The sequence below is a fragment of the Microcebus murinus genome, chromosome 20 (assembly GCF_040939455.1).
Source record: "Microcebus murinus isolate Inina chromosome 20, M.murinus_Inina_mat1.0, whole genome shotgun sequence".
Classification (NCBI taxonomy): Eukaryota; Metazoa; Chordata; class Mammalia; order Primates; family Cheirogaleidae; genus Microcebus; species Microcebus murinus.
The window spans coordinates 10,876,732-10,894,850 of NC_134123.1; the positions used below are offsets into that span (position 1 = coordinate 10,876,732).

The 18,119-nt window shown below is 61.8% G+C and overlaps 1 protein-coding gene across 3 annotated transcripts in view; it reads left to right on the forward strand.

Moving 5' to 3' along the window:
- The first annotated feature begins 234 nt into the window (after positions 1-234).
- SLC12A3 (solute carrier family 12 member 3) overlaps positions 235-18,119 on the forward strand; it is a 44,639-nt gene continuing 26,754 nt past the window's right edge. For 2 of the 3 annotated variants that reach the window (XM_075995656.1, XM_075995655.1), the window contains exons 1-17: positions 235-530; positions 1,518-1,664; positions 2,913-2,988; positions 3,710-3,805; positions 4,054-4,193; positions 4,594-4,704; positions 5,555-5,666; positions 5,827-5,957; positions 9,751-9,835; positions 10,667-10,821; positions 11,128-11,235; positions 11,669-11,792; positions 13,414-13,515; positions 14,850-15,005; positions 15,543-15,642; positions 16,476-16,587; positions 16,904-17,044. In XM_075995656.1, the coding sequence (XP_075851771.1) occupies positions 249-530; positions 1,518-1,664; positions 2,913-2,988; positions 3,710-3,805; positions 4,054-4,193; positions 4,594-4,704; positions 5,555-5,666; positions 5,827-5,957; positions 9,751-9,835; positions 10,667-10,821; positions 11,128-11,235; positions 11,669-11,792; positions 13,414-13,515; positions 14,850-15,005; positions 15,543-15,642; positions 16,476-16,587; positions 16,904-17,044 (2,178 nt within the window). In that variant the 5' untranslated portion in view covers positions 235-248. The remainder of the gene's footprint in view (positions 531-1,517; positions 1,665-2,912; positions 2,989-3,709; positions 3,806-4,053; positions 4,194-4,593; positions 4,705-5,554; positions 5,667-5,826; positions 5,958-9,750; positions 9,836-10,666; positions 10,822-11,127; positions 11,236-11,668; positions 11,793-13,413; positions 13,516-14,849; positions 15,006-15,542; positions 15,643-16,475; positions 16,588-16,903; positions 17,045-18,119) is intronic. The other variant, XM_012755793.2, reaches the window with a different exon arrangement.

Genomic DNA, 18,119 nt, shown 5'->3' on the forward strand with positions numbered 1-18,119 from the left:
GGGCGTGCCTGGCTCTGGGCCAGCCCGGCCCCCACATCCGAGGCGGGTCCCCTATCTCAACGACGATCACACGGTGGGTGGAAGCAGCGGGCACGTGCTCCACCTCCCGCCCCTCTGGGGACCCTGCCTGCCAGCCGTGGGCGGTTCGGGCCGACCGCCCTGCCTCCTCCCTGGTGCGGGCCCAGCCTATAAAGCCACCTGAGTGTCCCTGCCGACCCTGGCCCCCTCCCTCGACACCCGAACGCACAATGGCGGAGCTGCCCGCGTCGGAGGCGCCCGGGGACCCTGCTCTGTGCAGTGGGCGCTTCACCATCAGCACGCTGCTGGGGGGTGACGAGCCCCCGCCCCCAGCGGCCTATGACAGCAGCCACCCCAGCCACCTGACCCACGGCAGCACGCTCTACATGCGCACCTTTGGCTACAACACGATCGACGTGGTCCCCGCCTACGAGCACTATGCCAACAGCAACCCCCCCGGCGAGCCCCGAAAGGTCCGGCCCACGCTGGCCGACCTGCACTCCTTCCTCAAGGTAAGCGCTGTTTCCCAAGGCCGGCCGCTTCCCTGCTGTGTGGCTTTGGCCCAGCTACCTAACCTCTCTGAGCCCTGGTTCTGTTTGTGCCACGAGGACAAATGACTGTCCTCTCGGGTTGAAAGGCCCAGTGACGTATCGGAGTGGGAGTGTAAAGCCCTGGGCACATGTGGTAGTGCTCACTGTCCGATCTCTGGCAGCCCAAAGGCGGGATGGGCGGCTAGAGAGGTGATGAGCCTTCAGTCAGTGGAAGCATGCAAGCAGAGGTTGCCCATACCTGGGAGAGACAGGAAAGGAGGGGCACGGAAGGTCCACCCTGCAGAGGAGGCTCACTCGGTTTGCCACCTAGGAGGTTGGACTGTGAAGGGTAGGGGCCTGGGAGCTGGACTGTCAAAAGCCCTGTCCGGCCTCACTTTTCCCATCTGACAATTGGGCAGAATCATTCTTGGTTCTGGAGCTGGGACTTGCTGAATTCGCAGGACCCCTCCCCGCCCCAGAGCAAACCCCCGGGTTGGTCCCCAGGGATCAGACATGGCCGTTTGCGCCACACTGGGCTGCTGAGCTGTGGTCCCAGGAAGAAAGCCCCGGAGGAGGGGGCTTCAGTCACCTGGGGCACAAACTCTCCAGGGGTAGAGGCCTGGGTTCCAGACCCAGCGCTGCCGGGGACCCGCGTGTGGCCTTGGGGGCAAGCTGCTTCACCTCTCCGGGGTGGCTCTAACCCTGCCCCCTCTCAGGCTGCACACCTGCCTGGCCAGTTCCGAGGCCAGCGCTCTCCCGAGGGGCGGAGGCGCTACCAACAGGAGCGCCAGGACCCGTGGCGTCTGCTCCCTGCTGCCACTGGGGAGTTTTCAAAAGCCCCTCCAGCAGTGGACTCCCAGTGAGGCCGAGGGGTCTGGGGACACCTATATCAGGCACGGGCCGGGGGCTGGACACAGAGGCCCAGCCCCTAGCACCCCTGCCTGCCCGACGCCGGTCTCTGGCTCCCAGCAGGAGGGCAGGCACCTGCACGCCCTGGCCTTTGACAGCCGGCCCAGCCACGACATGACCGACGGGCTGGTGGAGGACGAGGCTGGCGCGGGCGGCGAGAAGAGCCCTGGAGAGCCCGTGCGCTTCGGCTGGGTCAAGGGGGTGATGGTGAGCGGGGCGTGTGTGGGCCTCAGTGTCCACACGTGGGGGTGGGGAAACACGGCTCCATCGGGCTCAGCTCTGACTCTCAGGTCCCAGTGGCCAGGGCAGACCCAGGGCCCAGCCTGGGCCTCAGTTTCCCCATTTGCACAGTGACCTCAAATTTTTTCTGGTTTGTGCTTCCAGACCCCCATTTATCCCTTAGGCTGAGAGACCTGGCCCTGGGGAATGTCTCTGCTTGGCCACTCACTAGTCGTGCGGCAAGTTACCTAACCTCTCTGTGCCTCAGTTTTCCCATCTGTGACATGGTGGGAATGAAATGAGTTAATTGATGTGAAGTCATCGGATCCACAACGGCCAGGGAGTTATTGGAAGAAGTTGCATTTCCCCTCTGCAGCCACCAGGAGGCAGCACTAAACACACAAATCCACAAACCAGTATAATAATTTTTTTCCCATTCTCCACAATGGCAGGGAAAGGTTTGCTGCAGAGTAGGGCTCGAATAGTCCCCGGACAGGAAGGAAGCAAGGGAACTTGGCTTTGGAAGACATTCTAGGACTTTACAGAGAGAGCCACGTGGGTTGTAGGAAAAAGCTTTGGTTCCGCTCTGGGGGGCAGGAGGCTGGGGTTCTGATCTTACTCGGCCAGCTGCCAACTGGCTGTGCCTCTGTTTCTCCATCTGAATCACGAGCCCTCCCCCACCCCCAAAGGCTCATAGTCAGAGTCTGGGGCCACCCCAACATGCGTGGCCCTGCCCCAACGTGCAACTTGGTGGGGCCAAAGACCACGCCGGCCCCTCCCACCTGGAGCTTCAGCCTCAGTTGTGGCCTCTGGCTTTGCTTTAAATTTGGAAGCTGAAGTCACGGCCATCTGAGCTCTGATTTCTGCTTGTACGGGGGCCTGGGCTCAGCTGGCATTTGCTGAGCTCCCCCTGAATGCCAGGCCCGGGGCCGGGCGGGGGCTGGCAGACACCGGGCCCCGGCTTGGATAGGGCGGGTGATAATGCCTCAGCCCATCCTCAGGCCTCGGTGGGGGGCCGGAGAGGGCGTGGGAGGGATGGGGCGTCTCTGGGTGCCTCTCGCCCTCCCGCCCCACAGTCCCAGACAGTCAGATCTACTGAAGTGGGAAAGCAACGAAAGGACGCAGCTGTCCCCCAGGCCTAGGTGCCCGATGCCACGCCACGACCAGGGACAGGGACTTACCTGTTTGGCCTTGGGGTATCCACCCAGGTGGCCCCTGACCCCACTCTCCTCCCAGATCCGTTGCATGCTCAACATCTGGGGCGTGATCCTCTACCTGCGGCTGCCCTGGATCACGGGCCAGGCGGGCATCGGTGAGTGCCGCCTCTGGGGCGGGGAGGGAGGGCGTGCTTGTACCCTGGTCCTCCAAGGCCCCAGGGGAGCAGGCTTGAACCTGGGCCGCAGGGACCTCAGGCCTCTGCAGTGACGGGTCAGGGTGGCGTGGCAGCGGCAGGCACACTGGACGTGGAGCCAGCAGGCCTAAGGGCTCTCCCTGACTCCGTTTGCCCTCAGTAAGCCACTTAACCTCTCTGAGCCAATTTCTGCTGCGGAGCATGCGCTCTGGACAGACCAAGATTCAGATGCTAGTTCTGTACCATGCTGTGTGACCCTGGGCAAGTTTCTTAGCCTCTCTGAGCCTTGGATTTCTCCTCAGTAAAATGGGGGTGATAACAGTACCTGCCTCACAGGGCCATTGTGGGATTTATACGATGCAGGTAAAACAGCACAGGAATTGGCACCCAGAGGTGCTCATCAAGTCATAACTGTTACTTTATATTTTATTATTAAAGGAGGGAGGAGGGTACCTTCCCTTCCATCCTAACAATCCTTTACATGTTGGCTAATGAGCTCCCTGCCTGTTCAGAATATGCCAGGAGGTAGACTGAGACCCATTTTTCAGGTGAGAAAACTGAGGTCAGAGAAGGGAAGTGACTTCGCTTGCATGGTGACTTAGTGGGCAGATTTAGGTTCCTCCTGTGCCTCTTCCCCTGGGAAATGACTGACTGATTTGGGGTGCTCACCTCCTCCCCCCAGTCCTGACCTGGATCATCATCCTGCTCTCGGTCACGGTGACCTCCATCACGGGCCTCTCCATCTCGGCCATCTCCACCAACGGCAAGGTCAAGTCAGGTGGGCCCCCACCCCCGTCTCTACCCTGGGAACAGGTCTTTGAACTGTCCCCCCGCCCCCCGCCTTGGGACACCCCAGCCGCTCCTGTGGTTCCGGGTGGGGCTCCGGGCAGGCTCTCCGCGCCACAGGATGGCCTCGGTCATCTCCTGCCCTGTGGCCCCTGGTCACCCTTCCTCGGCTCTGCCTGGCCCAAGCCCAATGCAGCCGGCCGCCCCCTCTGGTCTCACGGCCCCTGGCTCTGCCCATAGGTGGCACCTACTTCCTCATCTCCCGGAGTCTGGGCCCAGAGCTAGGGGGCTCCATCGGCCTCATTTTCGCTTTCGCCAACGCCGTGGGTGTGGCCATGCACACGGTGGGCTTTGCGGAGACGGTGCGCGACCTGCTCCAGGTGAGGCCGGGCGCTGGAGGCCGGGTGGAGGCCGGGTGGAGGCCAGGTGGAGGGGCCCGAGTGGCCTCCCCCGCTCTCCGCACCCGATCTGGGTCAGCGGGGTCTTCCTGAGCTCCTCCCACTGTATTGCACCTGCCAGGAGCCAAGGCCACAGTCTGATCACCGTGGGTGACAGTGACAATCTTATTAAATAAGGGGCATTCCCACAAGTCCCCTTTGGGGGTGCATGTGGCCTTTGGGGCCACACTGCGTCCAGGCCCCGGCCGCAGCTGCCTTGGGGGGTCTCCTGGCAGGGAAGGAGCGTGAACTTGCACTTCCTATCAGAGGGCACCTTAAGTGACGGGCGGGGTGTGGCGGGGGCATCCAGGGAGTGGCACACAGCCTGGCCTGTTCCCCCCAGGAGTACGGCACGCCCATCGTGGACCCTGTCAATGACATCCGCATCATCGGTGTGGTCACCGTCACCGTGCTGCTGGCCATCTCCCTGGCCGGCATGGAGTGGGAGTCCAAGGTAAGGAGGCACCGGGAGCGGGGGCGTGGGGGTGGTCAAGTGGAGAAGTGGGAATGGAGAGACCTGGCTTCTGGTCGCCGTCCTGCGTGTCGTGTGTACCAGCTGGGCGTTACGCTCGGCGGCTGTGACAAGGAGCCCCCAGAAACGGTGCCCGAGCCAAGACAGGCTTTGCGTCGCTCTCGTGGCACGGTCCAGGTGCATGTGGTCCAGGGCAGGCGTGGTGGCTCTGGGGGATCAAGTACCCAGACCCCTTCCATGCCGCGGCCCTCCATCCCTGGGGTGTGGCGCTGGTTCACTTGGTCCACGATGGCCACGGTGCTGCCGGAGGGGAGGGAAGAAGGGGTGGCGGGGAGGGAGCCCCCTTTCCCTTTCCTGCCGCACGTAGCTGCAAGGGAGGCTGGGCAGTGTGCTCTCCCTTGAAGCCATGTGTCCAACCGAAAGCCAGAGGCGGGACCCGGCCGCTGCGCCCTGCCTCTGTCCCCTGTGTCCCCGCGCTCCCCGACTCTGGCTGTGCTGGCCTCCTGCCCTCCCCGACGCACCAGGCCGAATCCCCGGGGCCTTGCACGGCTCCATCCTCCTCCTCCAGGGAGTCGCTCCTTGGAGACCCCTTCCCAGGCCACCCTGCTGAAGCGGCCACCCGCCTGGTCCCCTTCACACCCTTTGCTCTCACTCTGAATTCCTCCTCCTCATCAGCCAAGGCGACAGGCCTTGGCCGCCTTGGCCGTTGCTGCTCGCCCAGCGCAGAGCTTGCTGCGCAAGGGACGCTGGATGAGCGAGTGAGGGAAGAAGGGAGGGAGGGACCCCGGCAAGTCCCCTGCCGGGGCTCCCTGAGGCGACGTGCCCTTTCCAGGCGCAGGTGCTGTTCTTCCTCGTCATCATGGTCTCCTTCGCCAACTACCTGGTGGGCACGCTCATCCCGCCCTCCGAGGACAAGGCGTCCAAAGGCTTCTTCAGCTACCGGGGTGCGTGCCGCTTGGGGGCCCCACCATGGCTCTGGGGACGGGGACAGTGTGTCCGGGAGTCTGGCCCACCGTGCGGGCGCTGGGAGGGTGGGGTCCCGCGGTGATGGGGGCTGGCTGCCGCCAAGCCCCCGCTGGCCCTGACTCGGGCCCTGGTCTCCAGCGGACATATTCGTCCAGAACCTGGTGCCCGACTGGCGGGGCGCGGACGGCAGCTTCTTCGGGATGTTCTCCATCTTCTTCCCCTCGGCCACGGGCATCCTGGCCGGGGCCAACATCTCCGGGGACCTCAAGGTGAGCGCAGCAGCTGTCCCTCTGCGCCCGGGCGCGGCAGGGCTGTGGGCCGGGTCTTGCTCCTGCCCTGCCGGGGCCTGCCTCTGGGCGCCGGGACCAGTGGGCAGAGCTCCTAAAATGCAGTCCGGTCCGATCCGATTCGAGCCCGTTCCACTCCCTTCTGAGACTGTTGATTGGCCCCAGCTGCATTCGAGACCTCATGGGACGCCCCAAGTAGCTAATCCTCTCCCTGCTTCCCGGGACTCTCGGCCTCAGGGGAAGACTGGCCCAGCTGTGACCTTCCAGAACTCAGCCTTGATCGTGCACATCTTTGCTGGGCTGACGGTCTCCAGGGCTCTCCACTGCCTTGATGCAGGCAGGCTTTTTGGCTCGGCATTCAAGGCTCCAACCTGCCTGTTCAAACTCATCTCTGACCACTGCCACCGTTCCCACAACCCCTGCTCCAGCCCCAGGGTTCCTCTGCTCTGCCCATGTTGCCCGTCCCTCCTCCACAGCTCTGCCTGTGCTGCGCTCGCTACCTGCCATTCCACATCCTTGCTTTTTTATCTTACAAAGTTCTATTTCTCCTTCAAATACTTCCTTCAACTTTATATCTCTCCCTGCCCTTCCATCAGTCATGGCTCCCCACGAACGTGGGGCCGGTCACGTGTCAGTTCCCCCTGCATCTGGAGAGCTGCCACCCCCTCTAGCTCCCTCTCCCCTCCCAACTCGGAGTCTGGCGGGTACTAGGTGCTCAGTACATGTTTGTTGACTGAATACTAGTGAAATGTAGTGTTAGAGCAGAAGTACAAAGCGCCGTACAGTGGGGAGAAGCAAAGACTGAGACTGGCAGGGGCGCCAGCAACACTTCTGGGTGGAGGTGGGGCTGGGGCTCGGCTCTGAAAGAGGAGAAGCCGGTGGAGCCTCTGCGGGCAGGAGGATCAAAGGAGGTGGTGGCCAGCGAGGCCATCGGCCAGGAGCCCGGCAGCGTGCTGGAGTCACAGCTAACCCTCACCCCCACCTCCAGTCCCGCTCAGAAGGTGCTCCTTGTTTTCTTTTTCCTTTCCTTTCCTTTCCTTTCCTTCTTTCTTTTTTTTTTGAGACAGTCTTGCTTTGTCACCCCAGCTAGAGTACAGTGGCGTCATCATAGCTCACTGCAGCCTCAAACTCCTGGCCTCAAGGAATCCTCCTGCCCTTAGTAGCTGAGACTATAGGCGTGCGCCACCACGCCCGGCTCATTTCTCTGTTTTATAGAGACAGGGTCTCGTTATGTTGTCCAGCCTGATCTAGAATCCTGGCCTCAAGTGATCCTCCCACCTCGGCCTCCCAGAGTGCTAAGATGACAGGCATGAGCCACCGCGCCTGGCCTGCTGCATGTTCTTAACTAAATTGAGAATTGTGCGTTGGAGACAGTCTTGAAGCGGGTCTGGCTCTAACTGGCTATGCCCTGGGTGGGTCAGGCCGGGTGGGAACCCAAGAGCATTTGTCCTGCTCCTTGATCCAGAGTGTGGCCGCCAGAGGCCGCCTGTGCTCAGACAGCCTGGATCCCTCCAGCCCCACTAGATCGAGGCCTGGGCATTCCTCCCGATGCCTCAGCAAGCTTCTTAGGTTCCCCACGGCCCAGCCCCAGCGTGGAGGCGGGGGCCGCTGGGCTGTCTCAGAGCTGGGTGGGGCCGGCGCCATCGCTCTCCTAAATGCTCTTGAGCTGTAAGTGGCCCTGGGCTCTCGGACTTGGTTCTCTGCCCATCCTGTGGGACAGTGTCCACAGCAGCAACTCCGATGTGTGGAGCCCTCGCTTCAAGGCTTTGGGCAAATCTCTTAAACCCTTTCTGGGCCTCAGCTTCCCCAGCTGTACAATGGGACTCACAGAGCCCCCTCCTTGCAGGGAGTGGCCAGGATTCAAGGAGCTAATTCCCATGAAGTGGCTGGCACGGAGGACATGCTCAGAGCCAGTTGTCACTTTTACCACGGTACAGAGGAGCAAGCCGAGCTCAGAGAGGTTGGGGGGCTTGCCCAGGGCTACATGGGGGGCAGAGGAGTGGGAACATGAGTTTCTAGAACAAAGAGGTCTCTGCTTATCAACATAATCACAACTTTATCATGCAACAAAATGTTTTTGTGTTGTTCCTGTGCCCACTGCTGCCCCCACCCCAGCACCTCACAGTTACGGGCACCTGCCATGTGTCAGGTTATGTTCCTATTTCACAGATGGGGAAACTGAGGCTCATAAACATCAAGGGGCTTCTCCCTGTGCACACAGCCAGGGACAGGCATGCTGGGAGGTAGACCCAGGTGTGCCCGGCATGGGCCCAGGGTCTGCGATCTCAGCCCAACCTGTGGGTGGCCGGAGGGGGCTAACGGCTGGTGTGCTCGTTTCCTGTGGCTGTCACAGCAGAGGACCACAAACCGGTGGCGTAAGACGACAGGAATGTAGTTTCTCCCAGAGCAGGGGACACGGCAGCACGTGCTCCCTCCGGGGCTCGAGGACACGTCCCTCCCTGTCTCTTCCTGTCTCCTCACGGCCCCTGACACTGGCGCCCTCGGCTCGCGGTGGCATCACTGCAAAGTCTGCCCTGTCGCTGCGTGGCCTCCTGTCCTCTGCGTGTCTCTGTGTCCTTCCTGTAAGGACACCAGTCATTGCAGCTGGGCCCACCCTAATCCCGTAGGACCTCGTCTTAACTAATGACACCTGCAAAGACCCTACTTCCAAATAAGGTCACGTTCCGAGGTTCTGGGTGGATGTGAATTTTGGGGTACACTATTCAATCCTCTAGAGGCAGAGTCGGGGGGCTGGCTGGTCTGTTGGCCTTGAGGGCAGGGACACCTTGTGCACAGCCCGGTCAGGCCACCCTGGCGTGCAGGGCAGGCTGGCAGGTCCATGCCACAGGGGCGCCAGAGCAGGGACCCCGGCAGAGCTGGGGCTCCGGAGACTCCAGCTCGGCCCTCTGCCCCCATGTTCCTCTGGCCGCCACAGCCTCCGTCTTGCCACCTGCTGACGGCCCCACCTTTGACTCGTCCCTAACCTGTGGTTCTATGTGTTGCCGGGACAGTGAGTGGAACAGCCCAGGGGACGCGGGGAGGGAGGTTCAGACAGATGGGGCCTTCCCCTGGTGGCGGGGGGCTGTTCCTGGAGGGTGAATCGAAGCCGGTCTTGAACTTGCCGGAAACATCCCAGCCCGTGCGCTGTGCCCAGGACCTGCCCCGGAGCCTGGGGCCGTGGACTTAGGTGCGGTCAGGACTTTGGTGAGACCCGGGTTTCCCACACGGCTCCCTGGCCTCAGTTTCCCCACCAGCTGGGTGGGGTGCCCAGGCCACTTCTCAGGACATTACAATTGAGAAAGCGCCTGGAAGAGAGGAACGTGTGCCGTGCGCGTGAGGGTTTGTCGTTCCTGTTGGGAAGACTCGAGCAGAGCCTGTCCCTTGGAGCGGAAGGATGAAGTCTGAGGCTCGTGCTATCTGCTTCGCGCTGTGGAACCAGACAAGCCGGTGGGGCGTGGCGACGTACCACGCCGCGAGGCTCACGGCAGGGGGCCTGGTCTGGGAGCTTGATGTGGATTAATTCATTTTACCGACATCCTGTGCCGTCCCCTCCCTCACCGATGGGGGCCGAGGCGTGGGAGTGCAGCGCACTGCCCGGCCGGCCCTGGAACTGGACCCGGGCGGCTGGGACCTCCAGAGCGCTGCCACCCTGGCCCCCCGCCCTCCACCTCCCCCTTCCCCAAGGTCGGGGGAGGCTCCCCAGCTTTGGGGCTGGGGCTGGGAGGAGGCCAGAGGTTGCCTGACGCCCCCCCTTCCTCTCTGTCCCCTCCTACAGGACCCTGCTGTAGCCATCCCCAAGGGGACACTCATGGCCATTTTCTGGACCACCATGTCCTACCTGGCCATCTCAGCCACCATCGGTAAGTGGCCGGCCCACCCCCCACCCTGCGGTGTCCCAGAGCACGGGAGGGGCCGCGGGTGGGGTTTGACTCTCTAGCAGGGGGAGCTGGGCTGGGGGGACCTGGCGACCCAGGGTGTGGAGCCTCGAGCCCTATTCTGGGGTACCTTGGCGGTGACCGGAGCTTCCTCATGGGAGGGGTAGCTTGTGGTGGGGTTGGGGGTCAGACCAGGCTCCTCCGATCCCTCCAGAACTTGGGGTTCCAGGTTCACAGCATAAAACATGCTCCAACCCTAGGAATAATAATGAGGAGGAGGAGGATACTGGCAACTGACTCACCACGTGCCAGCCCTTGACATGCCCTGGCACATTTAATCCCAGTACTGTCGCCTCCCCTATTTTACAGAGGAGGACATGGGGGCTCAGAGAGGTTAAGTGACCAGCCCAAGGCCACACAGCTACCGAGGGGTGGAACTGGCTTTCAACCCAGGCCTGGGCTGTCAACTTCCTTGAACTGAGCACCTCACCGGGGTACCTGCTCCCTGTGACAAGCTGTGCACAGGTGGCCAAGGGACTTGGCCCAGGCCCCTGCTTTAAGGAGGACATTGTGATCGCGGGCAGGTCGCTGAGGCTCCCTGCGCCCCTGTAAAATGGCCACGACAGGAAAGATAATAGCCATGCCTGCTTCCCAGGGCGTGTGCAGCCCTTAGCACGGGTGGCGCCCGCACGTCAGCTATTGTCACTATTGTCGCCTGCACACTTGCCCGCTGAGAGGTGACCAGCGTCGGGGGTGGGGGCGGACAGAATGGGGGAGGGAAAGGAGACCGCCACACGCCCTTCCTCCTCCTCTCAGGCTCCTGCGTGGTGCGGGACGCCTCCGGGGTCCTGAACGACACGGTGGCGCCGGGCTGGGGTGCCTGCGAGGGGCTGGCCTGCGGCTACGGCTGGAACTTCACCGAGTGCTCCCGGCAGCACAGCTGCCGCTACGGCCTCATCAACTACTACCAGGTCCTGCAGGGGCCGGGGCCGCCAGGGGCGCCACCCCGGCAGATGAGACGCAGGGCCGTGGGGCTGGAAGTTTGCAAGGACAGGGTTTGGGGGGCCGGGCCCCGGCCTGAGGGACAGAGGTGCAGCGCTCAGGCGCGCTCAGTCCTGCCCGTGGGTGGCACCGGGATCGCCAGGTGAGGGCCGTGGACTCGGTGAGGCTCAGGGCCCAGCTCCTGCCTGCAGTGGGGACTCAGGTGCCGGGGGAGGGGCGGGTGTCTCGGGTCTGCCCCACCGTGGGAGGCCCTGAACCCCCCGACCCCCTTGCAGACCATGAGCATGGTGTCAGGCTTCGGGCCTCTGATCACGGCCGGCATCTTCGGGGCCACCCTCTCCTCCGCCCTGGCCTGCCTGGTCTCTGCCGCCAAAGTCTTCCAGGTGAGGCCACGGAAAGGGGCGGGGCGGGGGGCGACCCAGCAGGAGGGGTCCCTGGGTGACCACTACAGAGACCCGGAGGTGTCATGTGACCAGGGTCCCCAGCTGGAAGGGAAAGGGGGCATTCTGAGTCAAGTCCTGGGGGAAGCAGCCCCTCCCTGTGCTGTGACTCGAGGGACACCTACGGTCCCCCCCACCTCACCTGCGCTGCCTGTGCAGTGTCCGAGTCCCGCCCCAGGCGCTGGGCCCCTCCCTGTGTGCGTGGTGAGGCAGGGCGGGGCCTCACCCCCGTGGGACAGAGACAGACATCAGGACCCAGAGGGGGACTGACGCCCTGCTGAGGCCACCGAGGGCACCAGGCAGGGGCTGGGTCCGGGAGGCCCGGGGCGGGAGGTGCGGGTGGCGGCCGGCGCGAGCGAGGCGTCCGCTGCCGCAGTGCCTGTGCCTGGACCAGTTGTACCCGCTGATCGGCTTCTTCGGCAAAGGCTACGGCAAGAACAACGAGCCCGTGCGCGGCTACCTGCTGGCCTACGCCATCGCCGTGGCCTTCATCATCATCGGTGAGAGTCTGCCTGGGCCGGGCTGCCGCGAGGGCCGTGGGCCAGGGGCTCCCTCCCCGCCCCTCACCTCTGCCCCAGCGCTCAGCCGGGCCGGGGCTCTGGGAGGGAGAGCTCTCGTGCGGGTGACACCCACCCGGAAGACACCGGGGAAGCCATCGACCCTTCCCCACCTCCGGGCAGGTGGCTCCCAAGCCACGCCAGGCAGGGGCCCTTCTGCCTCGTGCGAGGGGACGTACCTGCCCTCCCGGTCTGCACCCCAGGGTCTTGGCAGCTGGCACCCCTCCCCAGGTCTAAACGAGCCCCCGGGACACCTTTGGAGCCCAAGACAAGCTGCCTTGTCCCTCCTTGGGAACTCATGCAAACGGCTGGGTCAACATCCTCTTAGGCGTACGAATTAGACAACCCATTTTCCCACGCCTTAGGGGACAGAGCCCAGTTAGTTCCTTAGATTGACTTTCTATCCTGGCTTTGCCGCATGCCAGCTGTGTGATCTCAGACAAGGTACTTGACCTCTCTGAGCCTCCATTTCCTCATCTGCATAATGGGAGCCACAGTGCATAACAGGTGTGTCACAGACCATGCGTGTCTTCACACGCCCACATGGACACACCCACGCCCACGCATTCACATGTGCACACACACGTGTGCATGTACCCAATACTTTGAGCCAAGGAGGCAGAACTCGCCAGGAGAGAGGTGGCCATGCAAGCAAGGACAGTGGCCATGCTGTGACATGATGTTGCCCTGGTCCCTGCTCCCTAGCAGGGTGGGGTGGGGGAGGCTGCTGGCACCTGCCCGCCACTGCCGAGTCCCCGCTGCGGGGGCCGGCATCACCAACCCGTGCGACCCGCCCCGACAGTCTAGCCGCTGTCACCGGGGAGGCTCTCCAGACACCGGGCACTCCGGGATCCCGAGCCCAGCGAGGACGCCGCAGGCCACACTGGGGACGGGAAAGCCCAGTCGGGCCCGGTGGGCCCAGAAACCCATCTCCCGGCCAGGCACCCAGCCTGGCATTCCACGTCCTTCTGTCGGGTGGCTCTGGCTGGGCGGCGGACTGGGGGCCGTGACTGCGGGGTTCTGAGGGCGATGGAATGGAACCGCAGGCGGAAGGACCCGGCACATGGGAGGCGCTCGTCTGGCTTTGGGACCCCCAGAAGCAGGCCCTGGGGCAAGGATTCACACGCAGGTTTTATCCAGGGTGCGGGGGGCAGTGGCAGGGAGAGGGACAGTGAGGCAGGGAAGAGGAGCAGCCGGTTCTCCAGCAGGTCAGCACTGCGGGCAGAACTGTGACGCGGTCTCCGGTGTCCTGACCCACGTTGCAAATTGTATTTCTTACCACAACTTGTGATCAAAAAAGCGTGACAGCCACTGCCCTTGGTCGTCCCATAGCCCGATGGGGTGACTCCCACGCTGCCCCCCACCCTCTTAAAAGCCAGCTTACGAGAGACATCGTCCCTTTGAGCTTCACAAAATGATGGACCCATTCCACAGACGAGAAGATTGAGACTTACTGCAGCTCAGTGGCTTGCCTGGGCTCCCCCACCCTGGGAGGGAGGGTGCCAGGCGGTTCCTCCGCAGAGTCGCCCAACAGGCTGTCCTCTTTCTCCCTGGGTCCCTGAAGCCGAGCTCAACACCATAGCCCCCATCATTTCCAACTTCTTCCTGTGCTCCTACGCCCTCATCAACTTCAGCTGCTTCCACGCCTCCATCACCAACTCGCCCGGTAAGCAAGCCTGCGCCGCAGGAGAGGCGCCAGAGCTGGGGCAGGGGTGCGGCGGGGGTGGGAGGCTCGTGGGGGCCGGGGGCAGCTCACAGTCTCCTCTCAAACTGAAACCGATGAAAGGGAACATCCACATAATAACAGCAGCTGTCCTTTTCAGACACAGTGCGTTCTTGCCGTGGGCTCGTACGCTGTCTTCAGTCTGCAGAGGTTTTTCTAGTCCTTTCTGTCACCGGTTTTACAGAACTTAGGAGTCTGATTCCCCAGGCAGGGAAGAGAACTGCCCGAGGTCGCAGCTGGGGCTGTTGCGCACGGTGTCGCAGGCTGCGCACTGCACGGCTCTAGGGAGCCACGTTCATACCGCAGATGTCATGGACTCACGCTAAGATACTCCTGGCAGGCCAGGCCTGGTGGCTCACGCCTGTAACCCTAGCACTCTGGGAGGCTGAGGCAGGAGGATTGCTTGAGCTCAGGAGTTCGAGACCAGCCTGAGCAAGAGTGAGACCCCGTCTCTACTAAAAATAGAAAGAAATTAGCTGGACAAATAAAGAATAGAAAAAAGTTCCCCGGGCATGGTGGCGCATGCCTGTAGTCCCAGCTACTCGGGAGGCTGAGGCAGGAGGATGGCTTGAGCCCAGGAGTTTGAGGTTGCTGTGAGCTAGGCTGACCCCACAGCACTCTAGCCAGGGCAACAGAGTGAGCCTCTGTCTCAAAAAATAAAAAAATAGCTCCTGGCAGATGGCAGTGAAGGGTCTCGAGGAAGCAGGCATGGTGGCGTGCATCTGTAGTCCCAGTGACTCAGGAGGCTGAGGCAGGAGGATTGGTTGAGCCCAGGAGTTTGAGGCTGCAGTGAGCTATGATCCTGCCACTGCACTCTAGCCTGGGTGACAGAGGGAGAGCATGTCTCTAAAAAACAAACAAAAATCTCAAGGAAAAAGACTTTTTTCTAACTAGCCCCAAATTGCCGGTGTCCATTACCAGGCCAGGTTTTACGTAGACTCCACTGTGCCTGGTGCCCCTGTCGCTGGTGGCTGCGGCAGCCCTGGCCTGTCCTGCTGGCGTGGAGCTAGGCAGAGTGGTGTCCTCCCCCTCCATCTGCCCCAGCGCTGCTGCTGAACTGGGACGTCCTGTGGCCGAGTCTGGCCAGAGCTGGACGTTCCTCCTTGGTGGCGCCTGTTGACACAGTGACAAGCCAGCAGAGTTGGGCCCCTGGTCCTCTCCGGAGCCCCCAGCCCCAGGAGGCAGGTGGGAGGGACCACGCGGCGCCCGCTGCTGCCCAGCCCTGGCCGGGCGGGGCTCCCGCGTGCCAGCCGGCCCACTGACCTGTGCCCGGCCAGGGTGGCGACCGTCGTTCCGCTACTACAGCAAGTGGGCGGCGCTGTTCGGGGCGGCCATCTCCGTGGTCATCATGTTCCTCCTCACCTGGTGGGCGGCCCTCATCGCCATCGGCGTCGTGCTCTTCCTCCTGCTCTACGTGGTCTACAAGAAGCCAGGTGCGTCCAGCCGCGGGGCCCCCTCAGAGCCCACACCCCAGCTTCCAGACACCCCCGGGCGCCGGGACCCGGGAAGTCCCTGCTCGCACGACGCCCAGTCGGCTTCCGGGGCCGGCGCCTCTGCCCAGCCCATCCTCCGACAGGGCCCCTCTGCTGTGCGCGCCTCGGCCTCGGGTGGCTGTCGCAGGGCAGGGGACCAAAGCCTGGACAGCGGGCGGGGATGTCTGCGTGCACGCAGCCAGGGGGCGGGACTCTGAGAAAGCCTGGAGTGCTAGATCGGAACCCGGGCTTCCAGGCCAGCGAGGTGTGTGGCAAGGAGGAGATTTTGCAGAGCTCAATGTCTTGACGCACGACTTCTAAATATGCAGCCGTGGGCGCGGCGTGGGCCCCGGCCCCGCAAGCGTTAGGGGCAGAGCGCGGGGGTCCACGCCCGGCGGCTGCTCCCGCAGGGCCCGAGGAAGGCCAGCCTCCCTCCCCGTCCTCCCTCTGCGTGTCCGGGCTCCTCTGGGGCGTCTGATCTTGCTCTCACCCCTCCAGAGGTAAACTGGGGCTCCTCGGTGCAGGCCGGCTCCTACAACCTGGCCCTCAGCCACACCGTGGGCCTCAACGAGGTGGAGGACCACATCAAGAACTACCGGTGAGCAGAGCTTGGGGGCCGCCACCGGGGGTGGCCCTGCCCGGGGGTCTCTGAGCCTGCACCTGGCCCAGGCAGACCCAGGCTGGGCACAGCCCCACTCAGGGGGGAAACCAAGGTGGAAGAGAACCACCCAGCCATCAGGAGGAACCCAGCAAGTCAAGGGACCTCTCTGTGCCTCAGTTTCCCCAGTGCAACACGCTGTGTTGTCAGGGCGATGTGCTGTTGTAATTCCCATCATGACAATCCCTTGAGCCCAGTGGTGACAAACCTCCCCTGGGTGCTCTTCTGAGCTGACTCCGCCTTATGTACCTGTGATCCCTCCCCACCACATGTGACAAGGGTACTCGGGACATATCTGTCCCACTTACTGTGAGCCAGGTGCTTGCAAAGTGACTCACACAGCCTTACAACCCTCTAAGGTCCAGGAAATTGCTAACCCCAGTCCCAGACAAGGCACAGAGAGGTTAAGTAACTGGTCCCAGGTCACACGGCTGGTGACCTGCCGATTAAGTCTGGCTCTGGTTGACTCTGGTAGTGGGCACAAGCCAGTGCTGCCTGTCCACACACAGGCTGAGTCACTTGCCCAGGTAATATGGTGACTTTATAAGTGACGGGCTTCCTTACCACCAGTCTCCATTCTTCCCACCGCCATCCTGGGCCGGGCCGGGCGGGGAGGAACACCAGGTGGCATGTCTGGTGGCTTGAGCAGGAAGGACAAGGGAGACCCAGCGTGGCAGCCAGCAAGGGAGCTGGGAGGTGTCTTCAGCGTCCAGACCCCTGTGGACTCTCCTCTGACGGCTCACGCCCTTTCCCTCCCCCCCCCCCCCGCTCAGCCCCCAGTGCCTGGTGCTCACGGGGCCCCCCAACTTCCGCCCGGCCCTGGTGGACTTTGTGGGCACCTTCACCCGGAACCTCAGCCTCATGATCTGCGGCCACGTGCTCATCGTGAGTGCCCCCTGGTGGCGGGGCAGGGTGGTCGCAGGGGGGTGGCCTGATGCCATGTCCACTCTCGGGGGACTCAGAGTAGGCAGAGCCCAGCCAGGACCCCCTACGGAACCACCTCCCTCTACTTCCCGTCCCCTCTCCCCACCGACCTGCCTCTTGGCCATCTCTCTTCTCCCCTCCGCCCTCAACTCTGCAAAGGAAAACGGGCACCTCTAGGTGCTGCTGAGCCCACGGGGCAGCCCCAGGGCAGGAGAGGGGCTGAATCTGGGCCAGAGGGTGAAGGCAGCCATGATGTCACCTGCCCTGCCACCCACAGGGACCCCGCAAGCAGAGGATGCCCGAGCTCCGGCTCATCGCCAACGGGCACACCAAGTGGCTGAACAAGAGGAAGATCAAGGCCTTCTACTCGGACGTCATCGCGGAGGACCTGCGCAGCGGCGTCCAGATTCTCATGCAGGTGCCGTGGGGTTGGGGTCCTCCCCAACAGGGCTTACTAGTTGGTGTGACAACTTGGGAAGCAGCAAGTCCAGGGTTGGGCCGGGCCCGGTGGCTCACGCCTGTCATCCCAGCACTCTGGGAGGCCGAGGCGGGAGGATTGCTCGAGGTCAGGAGTTGGAAACCAGCCTGAGCAAGAGTGAGACCCCATCTCTACTAAAAATGGAAACAAATTAATTGGCCAACTAAAAATATATAGAAAAAATTAGCCGGGCATGGTGGTGCATGCCTGTAGTCCCAGCTACTGGGGAGGCTGAGGCAGGAGGATCGCTTGAGCCCAGGAGTTTGAGGTTGCTGTGAGCTAGGCTGACGCCACGACACTCACTCTAGCCTTGGCAACAACAAAGCGAGACTCTGTCTAAAAAAAAAAAGGAAGTCCGGGGTTGAGTTGAAGCCCCTTCTGTTGCGACAGGAATCCCATCTTTCCCATGACCCAGGTGTGCCGATTCAAGGCACTTCTTGGAGGGCCGTGTGACCTCGGCCAGTTCTTGTTCTTGTTTTTATTTTTTAAAGATACAATATGCATAAACTAAAGTAAAACACATTAAAGGTATAGTTTGACAAATGTTTACATACATAGATACCTAGATACCCAGTGGTGTGTGATTGCCACTTGGATCAAGATCTAGAATGTTCCCGCTGGACAATTAATTTTACTACTCAGTTTTCTCATGTGTTAAATGAGATGCGTGGATAAAATAATAACAGTTATTCATTCTGAGTCAACATATGAGAATTTTGTTCAATAGTTTTAAATATTTCTCAAAAATTAAAAAAAGTATATGCGGTTTCTTCTTGAGTTATGAAAATATTTGGAAGTAGACAGAGGCGACGGTGTCGTGAACATACTAAACATGGTGAATGTACGAAATGCCACTGAATTGTGCACTTTAAAATGATTAATTGTGTTATGTGAATTTTACCCCTCATTTTTTTTTAAATTTTAACATAAAAAAAAGAGAGAAATATAAAAGATCTATGTATTAGATGACTCAGGAATGCCCTAAGCTTCACATTTAAATTCAAGTAGCAGGAGC